We start from the raw sequence: 14,420 nt of genomic DNA on the forward strand, positions 1-14,420 counted from the left end.
AAGGGCTTTGAGCAACCTGATCTACTGGATGGTGTCCCTGCCCATGGCAGGGGGGTTGGAACTAGATGATCTTTAAGGTCCCTTCCAACCCAAACTATTTTGTGATTCATTCTATGATTTAAAACCACACAGAGTCAGAAGAGCCCTGAAAGACAATCTGTACTATACAGGGGGAGGATGCAATTGATAATGATAAATATAAATAAAGTTAGGAGATACATGCACTTGTTGAGGAGGACCAGAAAACCTAATGACAAATCCATGGGGAAAAGTAGAATCAGAATGAGTCATTTAAATAGTGAATCCTGGTAAATTCACTGCTGTGTTTGTTAGTAAGTTACTACTTTGAATCACCTAAATTGTGTGCCACCTTTCTCTTGTGAAATTGGGTTTTAGCTGCAAGTGCTATAATAAAGAACCTTTTAGATCAGACTTTTAGATCAGATCTTTTCTCCCTGTAGGTATTTACTGGCCACACCTTTTGCCTTGATATTTGCTTTGAATAACAGATAGTTTGAGATTCCCCAGGCTTCCTACCTGCCTCATCGAAAGGGCATTTTTTCAAGAACTCAAATGCAGGATTGCCCTTCTTCTGGTGAAATCAGTGATTTCTTAGAGTTTTAAAGGGTAAAAAAGCATTCACGACTACTTTTCTGAGCTTTCACAAAACTTTCCCCAGCTTTTCCCAAACTTTCAGCTTGTGTTTTTGACGCATGGCCCCTGAAGAGAGAGGGGCATCATTCCCAGGGGAGACGATTGCCATCCAGATATCTGTGCCTGAGCCCATGTCTAGGTTCCCTTCATTGTCAGTGGGCAGAGTACGATCCCTCAAGGGGTGATTCTTCTCCTCCTGTGAAAAGTCCTGTGTCCCTGGAAAGGTCAGATGAAGACACTTGAGCATCTTTTCCTCTTTGAATCTAGAAGATTCAAGAGCAATTTGTAGGTGTCTCTCTTGCTCTGTGTCACTACTTAAGCAAGGTGAGATGTGTCATACTTGGGTGTGTAAATACACAGTTCAGTACTGCATACAAAATAATGTAATTTCTTCTGTCATACTTCTAGTCAGTATTTCCTGCTGATACAGCCAAGACGGTCTGCCTATGAGCTGCAGCAGTACATCAGCTGCTTCTGTAGATAAGATTTCTGCTGTCACCATTTAAGCCTTTTCAGTGTTTCCAGGACATAGCCCTTCAGAGTTTTTTGAACCCACTTTATCAGTGACTCAGATGGCTCTGTTTAACTGAACTGTCCTTATTATATTTGCCACTGCCACAGTTTTTTTGCTATTTGTGAAAATTATCATCCTCTTTTCTTCCTGTTTTTTTTTGCTAAAAATGTAAAGTAGACCTAGGATGAGAACTGTTCACTTTCTGGAAAGAGAGAGAGAGAAATCTGAAGTCCATACATCCATGTCAGATTGTTTAGTACCTTTACAAGCTGAGCAAGTTATTGCCTTATTGGATTTATTTAACAAGTCCTGTTTAAACATCCCCCAACAATATTAATTAGCATTAACAGTAGTCCCAGTGTTTGAAATCTGCACCATTCCTTTTGATATTTTGATATCAGTGACAGATTGCAGAAGAACAGTCAGGAATAGCCAGAGTAATTTAGGTTGGAAGTATCCCTGAAGGTCTCTGGTTCAAGCCCTCACTCAAAGCATGACCAGCTTAAAGCAGCCACTACATCTAAGCTAATATTTTATATTGGCTGATTCCCTTCAATCTTATAAATGTGGACTTTATTAGTAATACTAATTTGTTTAGGTTCTATTTCCAAGCACTGGGGTTAGTTCTGGCTATGCCAGGAAGTTAAAGGGCCTTCTGCTAGAAGACTTCTTGTGGATACTTTCTCTCAACATATTTGTTTGTAGAAGATGTTGCTTTATGTCTCCTTCTTCTCCTTATTAAGCTAATTAGATTGAGCCTCTTTCATCTTTTGCAGTAAATCATGTCAGCTGGGGAGGTATTGGGGAGTTCCAGGGCTGCATCTGGTAGAGCTCTGAGTACCTCCGCAGATGAGTCCCACAGCCTCTCTGGGACCCTGGGCCAGTGTTTGACCACTCTCACGGTGTGTGGGGTGGGAAAGAAGTCCTAATACCTACTTGGAATTTTTCTTCTTGCAGCTTGAATCTTCTTCTCTCACTGTGTGCCTCAGAGGAGAGCCTGACTCTGTCTTCTCTACACCCTCCTGTTCAGTAGCTGCAGGCAGCAAAAGGTCTTTGCCTTCCCTTCTTCAGGCTGAGTAAACCCAATTCCTTCAGTGTCTCCTTGTATGTCCACTGCTCCAGCCCATGACCATCTTGGTGGCCTCTGCTGGACTCAGCCTAGTACATCTGTGTCTTTCTTGTACTGGGCAGTCCCAAACTAGACACTGCGCCCCAGATGTGGCCTCACAAGAGCCAAACAGAGAGGAAGGATCACCTCCCTCAAAATGCTGGCCACACACGTGCTGACACAGCCCAGTCTATGGTTGGCTGCCTTAGCCAGAAGGACACACTGCTGACCTCTGTTCAACTTTTCATCTTCCAGGACTCCCCAGATCCTTTTCTGTGAAGCTGCTTTCTAGCCATCATCCCTAGCCTGTCCTGGTGCCACAGGAGCACGACTCGGACTTCTTTTTGCCGAGGCTGCTGTCCACCCCTTTCTCCAGCCTGTCAAGGTCCCTCTGAATAGCAGCCCTGCTCTCCAGCATACCAGCCACGCTTTCCCATGCCTTCCAGTCCAGTATCATCCACAAACTCGCTGAGAGTGCGCTCCATCCCATCATGTCTGTCGTTAATAAAGACATTAAACATCTTCAGCCCCTGAGGGACACCACTAGTAATTCTTTCATGCAACTAATTGCTGAGTTCAATTTTCTGTTTCATTCAAAGATTTGAGTGTTTCCTCCTAAATCAGGTTCTCCTCTGGGTCTCTGAGCAGCCTCTGACATCCACAGAGGAGATCAGTGACTCAGTCCCAACATGCCTCTCCTGCTCTTTATGATCCATGAGCTGTGACAATGTAGTCAGAGGGTCTAAATCCTGACTCATGGCCCACACCGAGCTCTTCACCCAGCATTATCCTGTGTAGACACAAAGGCATGTTATTAGCCATGGTCCAGACTCTGTAGGAACCAGCTTTAGGAGCATGGTTTGGTGGAGCAAGGAGATGGGTAGTTCACCAGCAATACTGGGTCCCTTTCCAGGGATCTGTGCCCGTAACATCCTTCCTTCCTGGTGGAGACTGCATTGGACCACCTCAGGTCACCTCCTGGGGCGACTGTTTCTTCTGTCTGCAGAAGCTCTTTGTCTTCAGGGCAAGGTCACCTCTCTGCACCCAGTTGCTCACTGAGCTTGAGCCTCTGCTGGCCTCCACAGTGGGGCTTCCTCAGGGTGCCAAGTGTGTGTGTATGTGGGTCCTACTCCATCCAGGTGGCAACTGATGCTGCAGGAATATTTGGGATGTAGAAGAGGGAGGAAAGGGAAGAGCAGTCCCCCTGCCTCACCCCTCTGCCCACCCACCTTTGGAGGTAGCTGTCCATTTCCTACCCCTTCCCATGAAGGGGGCTGTGGGACTGGTCTCACTGGCAGAGCTTGCTGAGCCACCAAGGTCTCTCTGTGGTGAGAAGCCTGTCACCTGGGAGCCAGAGCTACCCCGCTCCCGGCTGGCACAACGCTTGTGGGCCACACACAGCCCTCTCTCCTGAGCTCTGCAGAAACAACCTGCAGGAGCTGTGGCCTGAAAACCAGCGCTGCGCACCAGCCTTGCTGCGTGTCTGCCTGTGTTACGCTCTGCCAGCTGTGTCCTGGGGAGGAGGCTGCTCTCACTTCCCAACCCGTGGCGACGCTGGGTTAACCATTAACTCCCTGCTCTGAGGCCTGCTGGGGACAGGGCTTTGTTTTCAGGGTACTGCGAAGCTGCTCGCTTTGGCCTTTCCTGTGATGCTCTGGTGACGTTTCTTGATGGGATCCTGCTGGGGTCTGAACAGCCTTTCCTGTCTGCAGACAGCCACGCAGCAGGGCCATGGCCCTTACAGTCTGTAGGCAGTGCGAGGGAAGGTGGCCCAGGAGCGGGATGTGATCATGGTGGTGAGGGAGGGGACAGGCGTGTGGCCAAGGCCAGGCGCACCACTGCGCGCTGAGGTTCCTCTTCAGGTGCTCTTTGTGGTGCTCCTTTTGGCTGCCTGAGGTGCAGGAGACCAAGCAAATAGGTTGGTGACCCTCCCCCCAGAGTGAGGGAGGTCCCTCAGGAGAGGGGTCGCAGGGTGCCTGGTGTGCACCGTGAGTGCCCGGTGTGCGTGGCAGGTGCCTATTGGCAGCCCGGGCCCCCCTGCCCAGCAGGAAATGAATCACCTTCAGTCAAAGGCTTTGCGTTGGGGCGCTGCAGTCTCCCTTACCGGTGCTATCTCCTCCCCACATCCTGCTCTTCGCTTCTTGGCGCTGTGAAATAGGAAACTCCTGAGTGTTTCCTCTGCAGGGAGTTCCACAAACAGAAGAAAACCCTCTGTAACCAAAGTAAATGGACTGTGGCTCTTCTCCACAGCTTCATTTCTCCTAATATAGCACTCAAAAATGTGTTTAATTAAAAAGTTATTTATATAAACATTTATAGTCTAACTTATACATTGAGAATACTTGTGTTCTGAGCTCTTATATTGATTTTAAACATTTTTTTCTTTCAGGGTGAGATTGCCTCTTTTCAAAGAAACGGTAATGTACCAGGAATACACAAGGTGTTAAAGACCACACCATTCACCACAAGACTAAGCAAAGCTTTCACCTAAAAGGAATAAAAAATAAACATGGCAGAATTTACAGGTTACAAGGAAACCTCAAATCGGCACCTACGATTCAAATTGCAGAGTCTTAGTCGCCGCCTTGATGAACTGGAGGAAGCAACTAAAAATCTGCAGAAAGCAGAGGATGAGCTGCTTGACCTCCAGGACAAAGTTATCCAGACAGAAGGCAGCAATTCCAGCATGCTGGCTGATGTTGAAGCCCTGCGGAAAAGAGTGCTGAAGATTGAAGGCAAGGATGAAGAAATTAGGAAGGCTGAAGAGCTTTGCCGGTTAATGAAAGAAAAACTTGAAGAGGAAGAGAGCCTCACCCGAGAGCTGAAGTCAGAAATTGAACACCTTCAGAGGAGAATGGCAGAGCTGGAGAAGCTGGAGGAGGCCTTTGGCAGGAGCAAGAACGACTGTACACAGCTATGTCTTAGCCTCAATGAAGAAAAGAACTTGACCAAAAAGATATCTACAGAATTAGAAATACTTAGAGTCAAAGTGAAAGAACTGGAAGCATCTGAGGACAGGCTGGATAAAACTGAGCAGAGCTTAACAGGCGAGTTAGAAAAACTGAAATCCTTAGCGCTGAGCTTTATCACTGAAAGAAAACATTTTAATGAAAGAGAAAAGCAGAATGAAAAAATAATCCAGGAGCTAACTCAGAAACTAGAACAAAACAATAAACTAAATAGGGCAGATCAAACTAGAAATGCATCCAACTTGCTAGAAAGGTCATCAAATAATCTCCTGGACAGAAATGATTTGAGAATTGAAGATGACTTGACTTCTGCATTGCCCTCTAAGGAGTCCAGGAGGAAGGGAAGTGTGGATTACCTGAAACATGTAGAAAATGAAACCAGGAATAAATCAGAAAACCAAAAGAATAAAAATCAGGAAGACAACAAAGTGAAAGATCTCACCCAAGAAATTGAGAAACTTAAAACTCAGATCAAACGTTTTGAATCTTTAGAAGAAGAACTTAAAAAAATGAGAGCCAAAAACAATGACCTGCAAGACAGTTATTTGAGTGAACAGAATAAAAACAAACTCTTAACGGGTCAGCTAGAAGAAATAAAAATGCAAATAAAGAAACAGAAAGATATGGAGAATGGAGAGGTCGAAAATGAAGATACAAGCTTTTCTAGCAGGGGAAAACATGACAGACCTAAATACAGAGGTGTCACAGCTGATTTGACAGCTGCCAAGCACAAGTCAAGGGAGCTCTCACCGCAGCAGCGCCGGGAAAGAGTAAGGAACAGAGATTTCTCTGTCAGTAATGACAGCTACAGCCACGGTGGTAAGCAGGTACCCAGTCCAAGCTTAATGAACAGAAAAGCAGGAAAAGCATCTGGTGCATCTGCCCTTTCAGACACTGCTGTGACAGATACAAAAAGACTGGAAGAGAAGTCTTTAGTTTCCACTTATTCTTCTGGTCAGAAGGAAGGCTGCATCACGCAGAATGAGGGGAAGAGATCAAAAGAGCAGCCATCTGTGCTCAGCCGATATCCTCCCGCTGCACAGGAGCAGAAATCTTGGAAAGCACCTTCCAAACCTGTTGGTGACACAGGCCCAAGATCCAAGGCTGAAAAGCCATCTCAGGTGCTCCGTGGCAACTGCCAAACTGGTGCTGATGCACGGGATGAAAAGTCAAGCAAGGGAGAATCAGTGGCTTCTTTGGCCGAGAAGCTGAAAACAAGTCAGGCAGAAGTCAGTGACTGCTTGGGAGACACGCTGCTCGCCAGGGGTAATCACACGTCTTCCAACGGCACAGCTTCGGCATACAGGTACCACCTCTCATCCCATGTGTCAGCATCGGACTCCACTGGCTCTAAAGCAGAAGCAGTGAACACTTTTGCTGCATCACACAGACAGCCCTCAGAGGGGAGGGCTAAAAGAGCAATAATCTCCCAGGAAAAAGAATTCACAGACACATCACTTCAAAGTGCAAAGCCTTCAACACTAACAAAGTGTTCCCATCGCTCCAGGAGTCAAGAAGACATCCTGCAGGTTCTCACAGGTCTTGATAAAGAAGACACAGAGCAGTCTTCAACCTCAGCAATGGATCATGTAAATGCTGGCTTAAAAACGGACTCCAAAACCATCCAGAGTAACCAGGAAAAACTTAATTCAGATGAAGAATCAGGAAGAAGCAAAAAACCAATCACTCAGTCAGATTTTGAGACAAGGAAGAAAGTCAGTTCCAAGCAGTTCTCCAGTTCCAGGGGAGTTTTTAGAGCATCACTTTTTGAAAATGACAAAAACACTGTAAATGATGAAGACTCCGCCAAGTATATAAAACCATCAGATGCCAGCACTGGAGGATTTAAATCCAGAAGGTCGTTCAGCCCAAGAGAAGCTCTGAGATCAAAAGCTGTCATTAAACCTGCAATTGTTGAAAAGGATATGAAGGCAATCATGGGAGGGACTGTCCCTGAGGCAGAGTCAGAAAAACAGAAGTCTGTTTTTAAAATGGTAACAAATAAAATGACAAGCAGCATCACAATCTTCCCTTCTGAGCCAACAACAGCTTCAAGGACCAGTGCAGATACAGCAGCAAAGGAAAGGCATGTTACCACCAGCAACATCATAGTTGCTCCAAATGAGCCTTCACCAATAACAAACAATCTCCCCACACCCTTCGAGATATCGATTAATAAAAGTGCTCTGAAATTATCTGAGACAGACAGAATTGGAGAGGCAGCACCGAGAAGTAAAGCAGAAACAGTGGTCTCCAGAAGCAGCTTTATGATAAAGACTTCTGAACTCACAGAGAAGAACAGTGAGCCACCTTCAGAGACAATCTGCTGGAAGAGCCATGGCTCTTCAGATGCAGCTTCATCTGAAACAAAACATGTCACTGTGAGAAGTTCCTGGAGAACAAGACAAGGCTTACATTCCCTGGAGGACTCTCAAACCAAAGTGGAGAAAAGCGCAGCTTCCATTACTACAAACATATGTAGGTCCTCAGTGGACCTCTCAGAAATGGAAGGGAACAGTGCAAGAACAAACTCCCTGGAGCAGACCTCAGCAAGGACCAGTGCCACGGCTAATTCCTGGAGTGCCCCTGAACTGGGGTCCCGAAGGACCAAAAGTAACTTAAGTGCGTCTGAACTGCTGACACGCAGGAGCTATGCAAGTGATCCTACAGCAGCTTCTGCTTGGCACCGGACCATGCTACCTGTAAGTATCCTATGTCAAACACTCTTCTCTTTCAGTTGATGAGCTTTTCCAAGTTGCCTGTTAGTTGTAGGGTGCCTGATTTTAAATTCTTACAGCTTATTTCCTGAAGTGCTGCCCTCTCCCAGCTCCTGCTATCTTCAGTGGAGCATCTCATATATGAAGTACCCGATTTAGACTTCTTGAAATTGGATCCATCTGCTTGGGTCTTGTAATACCACATGAATAACTATAAAGTAGCATTTCGTCTTGCCAGGATCAGAGAAGACATAGTCACAGCTTATGTAGGACATGGTGTGCTTTTCAGAGTGGCTTTGCATGGCACTGTCAACTTGGAGCAGTAATGAAAAAATGATCGAAATGAGCAGATTTTAATAGCGTTGTGCCTCAGGCAGAGCTGTAGCTCTAATGGCAGCTGTAGAGATATAGCTCCTTTTGGTAAGAACTGCACGGTTTCCCCATGTGTAACCAGACTCTGGTCTGGAAATGCTTCCCAGGCATCTCCTAAACAGATGAGTGGTGGCTGGCTACACAGGGCTGCTCCCTTCTTGGTCTGTGTCAATATGCCACCTGAAAAGAAGCAAGAGCCACAGGGATGGCTGTGTTCTTTTCCTATTCCTTTGGCTGGTACCAGTGAGGGGAGTCCCTCAAAGCTGGGCTGACATAAGCAGACAGTTGGTCTGGTGAGCTATACTTGCCACTGGAGCTGCAGGCTCCAGCATATTTCAAGCAAGCTCACTTGCACCAAGTGCCCCTACAGTCCATTAAACCACATGCCAGTTCCTGCTGCAGCTCCTGCCTCTGCTCTTTACTTAGAGCTGCTCTAAGCAGCTGCTGCCATTGCCAGTCTCCAGGAGGAGACCAGCTGAGTAATCTGTCAGGGCTGTTGGCAGAGGGGACAGATTCATAACCAAATGACTCTGGCATTGACAAAAATGAGGTGGTGAAGATGTGAAAGGAGTTTTACATTTGCAAAACTTCTCTTCCCTTCTCTGGCAATGAGAGCACAGAAAAATTTGCACCGTTGCTTTGCTTTGCTTTGCTTTGCAGAGAGTCTGTTGCCTGGTGTTACAAAGTGCAGGTTGGCCTTCTAGCTACATTTGGACACTGGAAATACATCTTCTCCCTGGCCAGGGTTACTCATGGGTCACAATCAAGTCTGTACTTCTCGTTCATGAGTCCAGGCAGAACTGACATGACTGAGGTTGTCTTTTTGCATAACGGCTGCTTATATGCTTGGGAAACAGGAAATCAGTCCCTGGGCTTCCCTTTATCCCAGGAGTTTGAATTCACAGCACCCACGACCTTGAGTCTCACAGCTGAAGAGGTCTCCACTTGCAGCTGGGCTCATGTGTGACCAGTCATGGAGCCCTAAAGAGCGAGCACTCACATATTTCTTTCCCATCTTCCCTCTAGCAGCCCACCACCCAGGGCTGAGTGTAGCTCTGCAGTATGTTCTGCGGATGGCCTCAAGGTCACTGTCAGATCAAATTTGCTAGCTATGCAGTGTGCCTACAACAGCAGCTGAAATGTACCTGACAGAGCAATGTGACCTCTGCATGGTCATCCTGGGTATTCCTGATGAATTAGCTGTCTTCCAGCCTTGCCTGCGTCTGCAGTGACAAGCAGTCAGGAAAGTGCCTGCTGGTTAGTTCACACAGGGCTGTTGAGTATTGAGTTAGGTATCTCTGTGCATCATACTTTGAAATAAAATCACACATACCACATAGTCACAAATCTGAATTCTTGGTCATAAATTAAGTATATTTTTATCTTGTAAATGAGGAGCATGAAGTTACCCTGAAAGACTGCAGATACAGAGATATACCAGATGTTATACCAAATTTTATGTATTTGGGCAGGTCAAATTATTGCATATGCCCTTGGAAAAAAACCAAAGTATCTGCCTTTGAAGGGTATCTTCAGGCTTATAATATGCCTCATATCACAAGCAGTCTATTTCTGCTGGGATTTGTGTTTCAGTTAAAGATGTAGCTATTTCTCTGGCAGAAGGCTTGGCACTGATCTATGCTAACTTTGCATGTTCAACTCTCCTGTGAAGGCATCACTGTCACCTCTTCCCAGCTCCACTATCCAAAGTCTGAGATTGCCTTAAGAATCCTATTTGGGAAACACAGGGTCTGTGCTGGTTTTGCCAAAATACATCTTCCTCTCCTCCATGAAATACTCATGATGTCTGACCATTTGCTGCAGCACAGCAGGAAGCCCCTGCCTCAGCCTGGCCCTCAGGATAGACCCAAACTGAGCACCTGGAAATAATTCTTGCAAGGAGATGCCAAGGCACAAGGTGTAATTTCAGCCTTCCGGTTTTGCACGGCCGATGTAGGCAATGTCCCTAATGAAGCTATTTGAGGTATCGGCAGCTCTTAGCAATACTTGTGCTACAGCAGCAGCTCTTTGGAGCGCTGCTTTGGGAGACCCAGAAAGCAATAGGTGCTGCTGGGTGGATGCTACAGCTTGAGGACATGCTCCCTCTAGTGCTTGCAGCCAGCCCGGAGGAGATGCAAGACCTCAAGCAGTCATTCTGTTGGGCTTCGTGTTTCAGATAATGAAGTTGGTATTTCTCTGGTGTGATGTTTGCTGAAAATTTGCAATGCCCAAATTAGTCCAAAGGCACTGGCAGGCAGTGAGCAGACAAGCAGGCAGCAATGCAAAATGAATGCACTTAATTCATTTTTCTTGTGGCTGTGACATTAATATGACTGGAGCTGGGCTGTGTGCTGCATAAATTAGGTAAAAACCTAAAGGTAGGCTTTTCTTCAAGTGAAGCTATGCATATCTTCTTATGGTGGGTGGGTCTCATCAAAAAGGCTCCCTGACAGTATCCAGGGATGTGCTGCCTCTTGCCCCTTCTCTGCTTTAGGGACTAATATAAAGTGCATACATCACCATTTCACCCTTGCTGACTCCACATAAGCTTCTACTTAAGCAGCCAGCCATGCCACATTAGTGTTCTCATCTTTCCTTGGACCTTGGACAAAGTTACTAAGGGTTCTGTTCTGTTTTGTGCGAATCCTGGGGGTCACAGCCTGTTCAGAGCAGCTTCCCAGGTGCTTGTCAGTGACTAGCTGATTGTCCTTTGGGTGCCATGGAGCATGCTGCGCTTCACACTGACCTGGCTCTGGTGCCATACCAGGAGGTACTGGTCTGCGTCGCCAACACATCAGGGGTAGCCAGCCTGATGGCCCTGGCTCAGCTCTTTACCTACAAAACTCTCTGAGACCAGTGTATTTGGGTTGCTAGTCATAAATTCATGCTGCCTGACAGCAGAATGCTGCACTGTCAGGTGCCCAAGGGGATGGAGGTCCTATATGCTCACCCAGGGGCCTTGCCTCTAAAGACAACCACTGTATTAGAAATACAGAGGTGCCTAGCCCTTGCTAAGCTGTCCAGGTCCACCAAGATTACTGCCATTCACTAAATTAAAATTATCACCTCAGTTTTATGAGCAGCCTGGCCCACCATGGTTATCTCTGGCCCATGGTTGGTTGGCGGTCCCTGTGTTGTGCCTATTCACCAAGGTGCTGCTGCTGCTCACATCTCACAAGGGGGAGGTCAGGTCCAGTGTTTGCTGGATGTCATCCACAGTGGGGCCAGCTCAGGGCAGATGTTTGCCTATCCAGACCCACCAGATGTCACAGCTTCTTTCTGGGAGGCCATCAAAGCCTGGTGTCCATCTCACAGATGCTTTTCTGCCAGGCACAGGGGCTGCTGCCTCTCCCTTCCCTGCTATCCCTTTTGCCACAGGGCAGGGACCAAATCTGTTCCACCAGTGCCCACAGCCCTTTCACAGGGCTGTGCACTGCGTTTTTCAGCAAACACAATGCCATCCCCAAAGTGAGCAGAGCTGATAAAGCCTTCAGGAGTACAGTGCAGCTGTTGCGCTTTGCCCAGTAGCTCATTACATTATTGCAAGCTCACCGTTGTCATGATTTGTTTTGTTTCTGATATTGACATGATGGTACCTTATAGTGTGCTGGAACTTGTGGATAAGGAGGTTTTTCCAGCCAGCGACAGCAACAGCAAAAGCACTGCCATCTTCCTGGGGAGCTGGAGGGTGACAGGGACTCCTCACCCTCATGACTCACAGCAGGGTGCTGCCTCAGTAAAAGACACAGGTGCCCCAACCAGCCCTAAGGCAGACTGTAGGCATCTGAATCAAAGGGTATGATCCTATAAATGTCTCTGCCAACATTCCAAGAAAACATTAGTGAGTTTAAAAGTGCCATTTAGATGCCTATAGCAGGAAAACAGTGTAGGACACTCCCATATCACATCCTCATTGCCAAGAAAATGGGACATTCACGTTGCTGGCCACCCCCCACCCATGGTAGAACTCAGAGTTAATACTTCTAAGAAACTGCTTCAGTCACTAAACCATGGGATTTTCTGCTGATAGTCCCTCATGGATACAAGCATTCTGGGCCCAGCGAGCCATGCAGGTTGAGCATAGATTTGTGCACAGCTCACTCAGCTGAACAGAAGACTCTGCACCTATAACTTGGATTAAAATTACTGGCTGGTTTAAAAAAAAAAAAATCTTTATAAAATAGCACATAAGTGAGGACACGTCAGAGCTGGCCTTGTGGCCCAAGTCCCTCCTTGCCAAAGGGACTCAAGCCAGCACCTCGCACTGCAAACCCAGGACCAGGAACCTAGTGCTATTCCAGACCCTTTCATAGTCCTCGAGTCCCAGCCTTCTTTATTTTCCTTTGCACAGGATGAAAGCAAAGATTTTGCGCCCAGTTCCAGAAGAAAACAATATGGCTCTTCTGAGTACCTCTCACAGGTTGACACACCAGGGAAAAGGCCAGCCACCAAGATGGAGCTGCAGGACCCCGAATCCAACCCCCATGCACCACTGGGTCTCCAAGTGGAGGAGCAGGTATGTGAGTTCAAGGGTCATCCAGAAACAAGAGTTACAAGGCAAGAAGCCAATATCTGAACTGACCTCCCAGCAACATAACTTAAGAGAACTTGTCCAAAATGAATGTAAATCTTTTATGAGAAATCCAGTCTTACATTAGCACTGCCCAGAGGTGGAGTTTCTACTGTATTACCTTGGTAAATCATTCTACTCCTTTCCTATACCGGTAAAAAAGTACTACCTTATTTTTCTGTTCTAAAAAACAGTTCTTGTTTCCACTAGCTTTATGGCTAAAAACATTCTCCAGGGAATAAGAGGCACTGCCTCTAGTCATCCAGTGGCACACGTTGGACAATCAGGGTTGGAAACAAAAACATTTGGAGAGACAGAATCAGAGCTCTTAACTTACCTGCTTCAGCTGGCTGCTGTATTACTAGGGTGCTTGTCTGCTGCTACATACCTGCTGCTCTGCCTCCTTAAACACATCTTTCTGGACACAGAAAGAAGTGGAAAATGGCCTGTATTATAGTGACTATGACTTATTGCCTGAAATATGAAAAAACTTGTATTCTAGCCTTTTCACAGGGGGGTCCATTCAGAGGAGATAGGGGTCCAGGCAGACTTTAATTCTTAGGAGCACAGCCATGCTTATATCTGTATAAAAGACTTTCTTCCTCTCTTGGTATTCCCTCTTTGCCTGCGCAGCTGCCCAGAGCAAAGTGCATCTTTCCATTTATAGATCACCCACAGCAGGAAATATCTTAAGACCTCAAACCTGTCATCAGTGTATCTTACTGGATGTGCACAGGAGTTGCTGAGTCTTGATGTGAGAGCAGCAGGACTGCCGTGAGGCAGCTGAGAGCCCTACATAGTCATGCTTCTTGGTGAAGTTGCACAAAATTAAGAGCCCAGAGGAACGTGGTGCAGGATGAGCTTTGCAGACTGGCATTTAGATAGGTAATGTTTGCAGTAGAGAGTTGTGAACTCACACTGTCCTTGGTAGCTGAAGAAAGGGACACCACAGTGATGCTCTGTGTGGTCACCAAGAGGTGTTACCCACAGTGACATTCATCTGGCCATATGCAGACTCCTGTACCTGAGGCTGTGCTGTGCTTCCTTTGTCTGCACAGACTGGGTCAACAGCAAATAAAAACTTGGGTAAAGTCAGGTCCCTGTAACGTACACACCGTCATTTGGATCTTCTGTCTTGCCCAGACCTCCACTGACTGTAACAGGAGCCTGAACACCTTGCATATGGAGATGTGCTCTGACATTAGATCAGCTCCATCTCCTCTGTGTTGTCAGGTGGTGTGCATCTCACTTGCAAGATCCACATGCTGGGTGTGGAAGTGGGTGCAAGGTATGCTAGAGTATAAAAAAAGATAATAGGCCCTGCCTCTGTGGGGCAGGGCCAGGTCATTCTGTTTTGGGCTTACTCCACTGTATACTCTGATGGAGCCTGTATCTTCCAAACTGATCCTACCACTGCTCTCCCCTGCCCTGCCATTGGGCTAGGATCCTGATGGGCTTTAGGATGGCCTAAGGGCAATCACAATACTCTTCCCCAGAGCAAAAATGCTGCCAGAGG

At 46.7% G+C, this 14,420-nt stretch overlaps 1 protein-coding gene across 6 annotated transcripts in view; it reads left to right on the forward strand.

Moving 5' to 3' along the window:
• LUZP1 (leucine zipper protein 1) overlaps window positions 1-14,420 on the forward strand; it is a 55,213-nt gene that overhangs the window by 23,376 nt on the left and 17,417 nt on the right. For 5 of the 6 annotated variants that reach the window (XR_005934130.1, XR_005934127.1, XR_005934128.1 and 2 more), the window contains exons 2-3: window positions 4,666-7,947; window positions 12,686-12,850. Coding sequence is in view for 1 of the 6 variants with exons in the window: in XM_030039502.2 (XP_029895362.1) it covers window positions 4,786-7,947; window positions 12,686-12,850 (3,327 nt within the window). In the remaining 5 variants the exon portion in view is untranslated. The remainder of the gene's footprint in view (window positions 1-4,665; window positions 7,948-12,685; window positions 12,851-14,420) is intronic. The other variant, XR_005934131.1, reaches the window with a different exon arrangement.

Source organism: Aquila chrysaetos, chromosome 16 (assembly GCF_900496995.4).
Source record: "Aquila chrysaetos chrysaetos chromosome 16, bAquChr1.4, whole genome shotgun sequence".
NCBI classification, from domain to species: domain Eukaryota; kingdom Metazoa; phylum Chordata; class Aves; order Accipitriformes; family Accipitridae; genus Aquila; species Aquila chrysaetos.